The sequence below is a fragment of the Geospiza fortis genome, unplaced genomic scaffold (assembly GCF_000277835.1).
Source record: "Geospiza fortis unplaced genomic scaffold, GeoFor_1.0 scaffold2, whole genome shotgun sequence".
NCBI classification, from domain to species: domain Eukaryota; kingdom Metazoa; phylum Chordata; class Aves; order Passeriformes; family Thraupidae; genus Geospiza; species Geospiza fortis.
In genome coordinates, this window is record NW_005054366.1 from 3,667,934 (window position 1) to 3,676,619 (window position 8,686).

An 8,686-nucleotide genomic window follows, 5' to 3' on the forward strand; every position below is an offset into this window, starting at 1 on the left:
AGCCCGCAGCACCGGGCGTGTCGCCGCCGGTCCCGCCGCGCCGCGACTGCCGGGGGTTGCCCGGGCCGGGGACACCGCGGAGCGCATGCCGCCGCGCCGTTACCTAATGCCGGGAAGCGGCTCAGGGGATTAGTCCGCGCCGGCGGCAAAAATAGCTGTCCCAGGGCGAGCCCCGCCACAGGGCTCCCGCCGCCCGCCCCCCCCCCGCCGCCGCGCCTTCCAGGCAATGCCGTGGCCGGGCGTCTCCGATACCGAGGCTGCGGGCTGGGTCTCTGGCTTATCCCAGCTACCAGCAGGAGAAGAATCACTGTGAGCATCTCCATCCAAGGCTGTCTCACATCAAAAGCCTGATTCTACAAGAAGCGGGGTCTCCCAAGCAATCTGTTGCTGCTGTTTTTTCCTTGCTCATCCGGACAGGTCTTTGAAGCAGTGCCAGCTGCTCCAGCTACCCTGAAGCACCATTCCCTGCTCGGGGGGAATGTATTACTTTGGGTGGTGGCTTCTCCCTTACACAGGACCAGCTCTCCATGCAGGTCTCACTCAAAGGTCTGCAGCCATCCTGTTTGCCAAGTGTTCCAGGCAGCAAATATACAAATCCTTCATCAGATGCCTTCTTCTCCTCACTTTGAAGCTCAGTACCTTCAGTGCAGTTGCAGGACAGCGAGGGGCATCTGGGCAGCCACCAGCACAGCACTTCCTCATCCTCTGTCCATCCTGCCAGAAAGTTTCCCCAGGCCTGTGCTAACTTCACCCAGGCTGCTCTGGGCACCAGCAGTGATGCTATGGGCCAAAGATGCTGACAAGTTTTACCTGTGTTCAGTGCCTCAGCAGCCACCAGGGCAACAGTCACAGAGCAGGGAGCAAAGCCAGGATTAGAACCACTTTCCTGGCTCTCCTTGGCTTGATAGAGAGCACTGTCTTGCCCCCACCAAGGAAGCAGCACTCCAGTTTGGTGTTACATGGGTATTTGTCAGGTGTCAGTGGAGCTGACTACTACTGCACCAGCTTCAAAGCAGATTTATTGCTGCTGCTGAGCAAGGCCCTTGCCAGCCTGCTCTGTGTGCCTGCACTGCTGCAATCCCACAGTCACAGTGTGCACCATGTACCTCTGAACTCACCAGGGCAGCACACAGCAAAGGCACTGGTGACCACAGCTCCCCAGTCCAAAATGGGTGTAAATGCAGCACCCGAAGCCCAACACATTGGGATAGCTGTTGCTGCTACATTCTGGAGGGGCTCAGGCAGCTGAGGAAAGAGGATAATGGGCTAAAAGCTAAAGTCAGTGACTAGGAAGGCTCACTGTAGGGAACAACTTAGAGCAGGAAGCTGCTGCCTATGAAGAACAGGATCCCATTACTAGGTCTGATGGGCTTCCTCAGGACAGGGACAGTTGGTCTTAAGGGGGTCATTTTATTGTTTCACTTCTCCAAATGTACAAAAAAAATTAGAAAATAACTGTACCCCCACCCCCTCCCAAACCACAAAACAAACCTGGGGAGCCCCACAACAGTGCAGCTAAGAGACGGCAGAAAATTAAACATTACTAGATACAGCAGCTGGGGCCCCTCGGCCCGCATGGCCACTGGCTCTCCACAGCCCAGAACTGGCCCCAGTCTGACCAGTGCTTCCCCAATTCACACAGAGCTCATTCTGACAAGGTGGCAAGTAGGTACTTTACAAATCCTCCTTCACCTTCTTCTTGGATTTCTTGGACTTCTCTTCCTCCTGCAGCACAGGAGTGTTGGTTGCCTCCCGCTTCAGGTAGCTGATGAAGTCACTCACTTCTCTGCCTCCCTGCAGAAAACAAATGACAGTCAGGCAGCAGCTGTACCCACGATGGACCTACCCTCTCCTGAAGCGGGGTTCAGGTGCTTGGAGGGAGACCCAGGTGACTGCAAGCAGTGTTCTCCCCAGGGCCTATAACTCAAAGTACAACGCTCCCAGCAGGTACCATCAGTGTGTTCCCAGGGTAACAGGACACAGTGCCACCCCCACCTCCAAAGAGGCTTGAGTATAATTAGAAGACCTGGATGCTCTTCACTTCTTTACAAAGCATCAAGAACAGCAAAATACTCACCTCATACTTCTTTGGACTTTGCTTCTTGCCAGCTGGAGCAAAATAGATGGTGGGGAAACTGGAGAGAGAAGAAACACATGAGCTCCTGAGATGCTCTGATTTCCATCAGACCAGCCCCAACTGAAGGGACTCACACCCCACACTGCCCTGGTTTAACATGGCACAGCTTCAGTGGCTCTGAGGCACCAGGTGTGGCCTTCAAGAGCCCAGCAGATCTGGATGAGCTCACAGGTTCAAGCTTGCTAGCTGAACTGCTTTTGGAATAGCAAGCCCAGATTTGTTTTCACACTACCAGGAACAGAATCTCAGCAGATTCCAAAGCAGCAGGACAGGCCTCCAAGCAGAGCCAGGACACCAGAATCCTGGAGAAGCCAGGCAGATCAGTGTATTTTGTTTTCACTCTTGATTTCTCCACATCAAGCCATTGCCCAGCAGTCACCTAACTATTGCCTGGCAACCCCCACACCCTTCCCCATGAGGCTCTTTCAGCTCTTCAGTGCTGTGCCTGAAGTCAGACAGAGGGACTCATGCACTGACACGTGGTGTCACAGCAGTCACACCTACCCTCGGACTTCATAGGGAGAAGGCACATCGTTGGCTGTAGCGTCCATTTTGGCAATGATGATATTGGGATCTTTGCTGAGCTGTGGGTAGAAAGAACCCATCAGTAACCAATTCCAAAATCCAGGAACCCAGCAGTCAGCATGATCTGGGACAGTGGTGTCAGAGGACAGTGCATAGGGAATGCCACTTCACCAACCCTCACGACATGGGAGACTATAATCATGCAGACGGAAAAGATCCAAAAAGAAACTTGGGCAGTTGAGGCCAGTCACTGAATCCTAGAATATTCCTGTGCCCTAGCCAATAACACAGACTAAACATACCAGTGTGGTTGCTACCACAGATCCTGCTGCAAGATATCTGCACTCTGCAAAGAAACCAAAATTTGTAATCCTCAGGAAGACACAATTACACCCCATTATCACAGAAGCTGGAAAGGAGCAGCAGGATCATTTAGTGCTACAAAATTCTAGTTCACATTTGCAAGAATCTCAGACTTACCTTCTCCCCCAATTCCTTGTATTTGGGCTCCAGATTCTTGCAGTGGCCACACCATGGTGCGTAGAACTCTATCAGGACATCTTTGTCTTGTGCATTAACTATTTCATCAAAGTTTTCAGCCACCACCACCTATAAGGGTTGATCACACCAGTTAGTTCCTTCCAAGGCAAAGATGAGGTGATGACATGACATGCTCCACACACTCCAACCCAAGCCTGGGTCTCCCACACCTGCAGAGCAAGCAGCAGAACCAAACACAGCACTCCTCATCTGCACTATGCAGGTAAAAACCTGCTGTACGTTACCAGCACTACCTCCAAGTGAGGTCTGCATATGGTGTCCTCGCAGGAAGATAAAGCCATTTCCTTTTAATCCCAGCAAGCAATGTGCAGGACTGGCTGAGGCTGTCCCCATGGCCCCAAAAACATCTGTGAATCCCGTGACTAGTACTCCTGTATGAGGCTCTCATACAGAAAGCCAGGCCAGGGAATGCTCTTACTCAGGGCAGAATTGCCTGGGAGGGTGAAAGGCAGGAATTGTACCAGATCCCAATGATGAAATAAACAGGGAGATCCCTAAAATAGTGCAGTCACAACCAACAGGAAGACCATGCCATGAAGAACTGAGCATAAGCCAAGAGGGCAGGCCTTTGCGTAAGCCCTGGAAATCTGGATGCTGCTGCACTCACAAAGCATGTAACTGCTGGGGCCAAGCAGCAGTTCCTATGCTGAGAGAAAAAAAGCAGAACCCAAACTGCAAGCTGCATGTCTCCTTCACCTCAGAAAGCTGCAGTGGAACAAGGGTGTGAATAATTCCTCTGTCTATCTGCACAGAGGCCTCTTGAGCTGCCACCATGCCTCACTCCCAGCACTTCACACAGGCACAGGAAGCTGCTGCTGAGCAGTGTCTCTGCAGCTGTAAGCCGCACTCACCTTTACAGGGCCATCGTTGCTTTCAGGGACAGGCTCTGATTTCAGGTATTTTTTCAAGTTTCCATCAAAGTAATCTTGCAGGAATCTCTCCAGAGCCTTTCCGTCACGGCTGAAAGAAAAGTGATGTTACAGCCATCATCACACACACAGGATGAGAGAGGGAAACTTTCAAGGCTTATTTAAGCTACTTCCACCCACACAACAGATGCCATCTGCATCTCTGACAGCACCAGTCTGGGGCTGGCTTAGTAGACCCCAGAACAAGTGCAGTGATGTCCTTAAGGGCTCTGACAGGAGGCTGGATGCACATTCCATTCAAAGTTTTAGGCCTTCCAGCATTCTTCAGGGTTTTTTTTCAAAATGAAAGGTACAGTGAATTCTTCTGCCCTTTATTGCACCCTATTTCCTAACCAGAATTTCATGATCTTGAATTAAATTCTCTCCCTTTATATAACAGCAGGGAATGAAAGCTTTCTAAAGAGTAGGAAAACACATGAGTAGGAGCCATTTTGACCCAGCAATTGCTTCTTCCAGCTGCAACAGCCAGCTTTTCTGTTTCCTCAAAGCTAACAAAGTATCATCTGGTCAGAGACCTCTAGACCAAAGTCCATCAAATCAGACCCATGACCATCAAGTTCAAGAACTCACGAGAACTCTTCTTGCATGACATATTTATCTCCTTTGGCAGTTCTGATGGCAACGACGGGGGCCTCACCCACACTGCTGTCCAGACCAAACTCAGAGAGCTCGTGGCCAAAGGTTTTTCTACTAGCAACAGCATAAGACAGTTTGTGGCCAGCATCCAAGAACTTCTTTGCAATCATCATAACTCTGAGGATAAAAAAGAAACAAAACCCCAAAGCATTATTTTTTTGAACATTTTCTTCTACATGATGTAACACCCTTCAAGATGACATACACATCAGACTAGGAATTCAGTGGCACAATGTGCTCTTCAGAGCCAAGTCCTGCAGAAACGGTGCTGAGAAGCAGACCAGTTGACTCGTGCCTGTGGTGACTGAGGCAAGTGTTGCACGTTTCCATCCCCCACCGGCGTGACCCCAGGGTCTCAGGCACGAAGGGCAGAACTGCACAGCACAGCAGTGAGGCAGTCTGTGGGTAAGGTCCCAGGGCTCCAAGAGCAATCGCACAGGATTTCAGAGGACTGTCACCCAAGCTCCGGAACTGCAGCAAGGCAGGAACAGTGCAAGGCCCATTTACCCCCACCACTCCCACCTGTTGCGCCAGTAGTTGGATCCCTTGGCATTCTTCTCATAGTCAACGTCGTAGTATGCCACCAGCAAGTCCTTGCCCTGGATCAAGTCTTTGTTGTCTTCAGTCATGTGAGGGCAGATGCCAAAGCTGTCAACGAGAGAGGTATCAGCAGAGTCCCTGACCCCAGAACAGGCTTGACACAGCACACTTGCTTCCCACTCAGGAGTTAAATGCCAGTGACCAATCAGGCCCCAGGAAGAAACGCTTTGCTTATTCCTGTACCAGGTTTTTCTGAGAAAAATCTCCATCTCCTGCCACATCAGTGGCTAGAGCTGACCCAGTTAAGGCCAAAGCTAGCACAGCTCTCACAGGTCCAGTTTTTAAACATAATGGTTAGAATATGGAGAGTGTATGCCAACAGCCACATCAGGATTTCAAGAAGGTGTCCCCAAAGGGAAGCATGCAGCAGAGGTGGCAGCAATGAAAAAACAAGCTCTGACAGGGCCAAAGCAATGAAAAAACAAGCTCTGACAGGGCCAAAGCCAACTGGGGCCAGTTTGTCACATTTGTTGGTGAGGAATCACTCACATGTTCTCCTGGATGAATTTCTTGATCTTTCCACTGGTGATTTTGTCTTCTGAATACTTGACAGAGCTCTCCTCAAACTTGTTGGTCAGGCGTGGAGGACGGAATAGGACTATACCTCTGCGGGAAAACAGGTATTATCAATTAGTTCAAAGTGTCCCTGGGAGTCCAAGGACAGCAGCCAGATAAGACAAAAACTCACTCTCAGTAACAATCCCCACTCACCATTCATAGCTCAAACAACACCGTCTAGTTTCTTGATGGCACTAGTGCACTAGGTGTACCTGTCAGAGCCTTCTCCATAATTCAGACAGGCCACAATGAGAAACAAAACTCTCACTATAACAAGGAATATGGAAACAAAATGTCTCTTTTGAGATACTTTCCACCCAGAGGCAGACACAAACACTTCAGAGACCATTTACACCTTTCTATCTCAATTCAAAAGAAACACCACTGTCAGCTGGGGAAGAAACCAGACCTTAAGCTATGTTTAGAAACGGAAACCATTTAAGTGGAATCCATGAATTTGTTCCAAATGCCTAAATAAGAAAAAAATCTTTGTATTAAGTAACTTACTCTCCATCTTCCTTGTACTTGTGCAGCAGCTGCTCCTCGGTGGTGTGTGCAAAGCGGTAGTTATCCCTGAGGCTGTTGGCTGCTTTCATGAACTCCGAATAAGCATCCCCAGATGCATCGCCAAAGAAGCCTGCAGCAGAAAGGCAGACTGTGACCTCAAACCAGCCCAGCTCTGGACCCTCTGCAGGTCTCAGCATTTCTCTCTACAATGCACTGGATCAGTCCTGAATCCAGTCCTTCCGTGCATGTTGAGGTGTTTACCTTCGACAGCTTCTCTCTCATTTTCCAGGACCTCCTTGCACCGCCCCCCTCCCCCATTCCAGCAGCAGAAAAGTTACTCAAGAGAAGCCCAAATTGGTCATTCAACCAAGGACAACTGTCCCCTGAACACCCAGACATCCACTGGTGATTGTGTAACAGCCACTGGCACTTAATAACGGTAAATTTAGGAATGTTGGTTAATACTCATGTGGTTATACCTACAAGATGGCACCTGATTTGCACTATCTGCTGTTGCCACATATAACCACAGACAGCCAATGCCAACAGCCCTCCGATGCCACCAGAGCAACAAACACACCCCAAACAACCCAAAGCTACCTGTTGTCAGCCAGCCAAGAAAGCAACAATCTTTGGAAAACATACTGTGGCGCCAGGGGAGCCAACGAAGCCAGATGGCCAAGGGAAAAAAAAAGAAAAAAAAATTTGGAGGTAATACCTAAAGGTCCTCAAATCCAATCTCCCACTTGAAGCGGGACAACCCCCAGTCAGAGCAGGTTGCTCAGAGCTTTGTCCAACTAAGTTGTGAAAATTTCCCAGGCTGAACATTTTAAAATCCCTCTGGATACATGTTCTACGCTTTATTGCTCTCATTGCCAGCAGTGATTTTGCTCACGTGCATCTGGAATTTCATTTTCTGCAGCCTGTGGCACTGCCTGTGCTCTCTGCACACCAGCTCCCAGAGCCCACTCCTTTCACCACCTCTACTCACCCACGACAGAAGCATCTTTATCTCCAATGAACTTCTCAAACTCAGCCACAGAACTGAGAGCCACCGAAGCAGGTCCCGCCTGTTTCTTCAGATGGCTGACAATCCCATCTTGAAAGATTAGTAAAATAATTAAAGGGATCAATACCAAGTTCCACAAGATATTTTTCAAGCTTCCTAAACCAGAAATTGCTTCTGCAGAATCCACGCACATCTCCCATACAATAAATATGCGAACTGAAGGACTGCTCCCATCAGCTTCACACAGGAGCTTTCTAGCATCCTGGGAACTAGGAGCTAATGTGGAAACCTTCACCTTTAAAGGACAGCTTTAAGGGAAGATAAACATCCCAGGCTTTGTCAGCACAAAGAATTCTGGAGAGAGTAAGGGGTTGGGGGGGTGTATGCGTAGATGTGAACCTTCTCTGCATCCCTGGCTGCTACATGCTGCCTCCTGCAGCAGCTCAGCAAACCAGACACTGCTGAACAGTTCTTACCTGCTGTTCTGGGCCCATCATAGGTCCCTGCCTCTTCTCCATCTCGAAAAATCTTTAATGTGGGATATCCACTGACTCCATATTTGTTACAGGTGTTGGAGTTTGCTGTACAGTCAACCTAAAGGAAAAGAAACCTTGCTCTCAGACTGAGGTCCAGCCCTAACACACCCATGCCAAATAAGGGACTAGAGGGATCTGTCACACACTGCCTGGTGCTCAATAGCCCAGACTGGGAAAGAGGTAGCACAGGAAATGAGATGCCTGGAAAAATATTTGAGAAAACATTGCAAAGACTAAATAGTTTCAAATTCAACCACACTACATACTAAAAAAAATTAGAAAGGATAGTTTTTTGCAATCAATGACATGGAATTTCTCAGCCCCTTGTCAGTCCCAAAGTTCATATAACATTTGAAGAAAACAGGCTGACCTGACCAGGAGGCCATGGTGCCAAGAGTCCATGTCACTTCCCGTAAAGGAAGAGAGAGACCCTGATTTGAGAAAACGCTACGAGTTCTGTGCAGAAAAGAAAGCTCCTAGCCAGGATGCCTCAGTGGGTACGTGGGTGCTCGCTCTGAGCCTCATCACACAGCTCCGAGCAGGCCCATTTCCCCGGCCGGGGCGAGCCCTCACACACCCTGTGCACACCCGCCGCGCGGCTGCGGCCCTGCAAGGACCGCCTTCCACTTTATTTCAGGGCTCCAAGGCACCAAACAAACGGCGTCCGCCAGGCCTGCAGAGCAGGAAT

The 8,686-nt window shown here is 49.6% G+C and overlaps 1 protein-coding gene across 1 annotated transcript; it reads right to left on the reverse strand.

The window, feature by feature from the left end:
• Positions 1–1,390: 1,390 nt before the first annotated feature.
• PDIA3 (protein disulfide isomerase family A member 3) lies at positions 1,391–8,064 on the reverse strand. The gene is made up of 11 exons (XM_031059709.1): positions 7,939–8,064; positions 7,445–7,552; positions 6,454–6,583; positions 5,878–5,994; positions 5,311–5,436; positions 4,723–4,905; positions 4,075–4,183; positions 3,143–3,271; positions 2,642–2,721; positions 2,078–2,135; positions 1,391–1,794 (listed from the first exon to the last, which is right to left on the reverse strand). The coding sequence occupies exons 3-11, from the start codon at positions 6,540–6,542 to the stop codon at positions 1,675–1,677; spliced, it is 1,011 nt and encodes a 336-aa protein (XP_030915569.1). The 5' UTR covers positions 6,543–6,583; positions 7,445–7,552; positions 7,939–8,064; the 3' UTR covers positions 1,391–1,674.
• Between the last annotated feature and the right edge of the window lie 622 nt (positions 8,065–8,686).

Coding starts and splice junctions, on each gene's coding strand:
- PDIA3 (XM_031059709.1), bottom strand. CDS start 6,542: ATGAAAGCAGCCAACAGCCTCAGGGATAACTACCGCTTTGCACACACC. Junction 4,184..4,722: donor GTCATGCAAGAAGAGTTCTC/GTGAGTTCTTGA, acceptor CTTTTCTTTCAG/CCGTGACGGAAAGGCTCTGG. Junction 2,722..3,142: donor ACAAGGAATTGGGGGAGAAG/GTAAGTCTGAGA, acceptor TTCTACCCACAG/CTCAGCAAAGATCCCAATAT.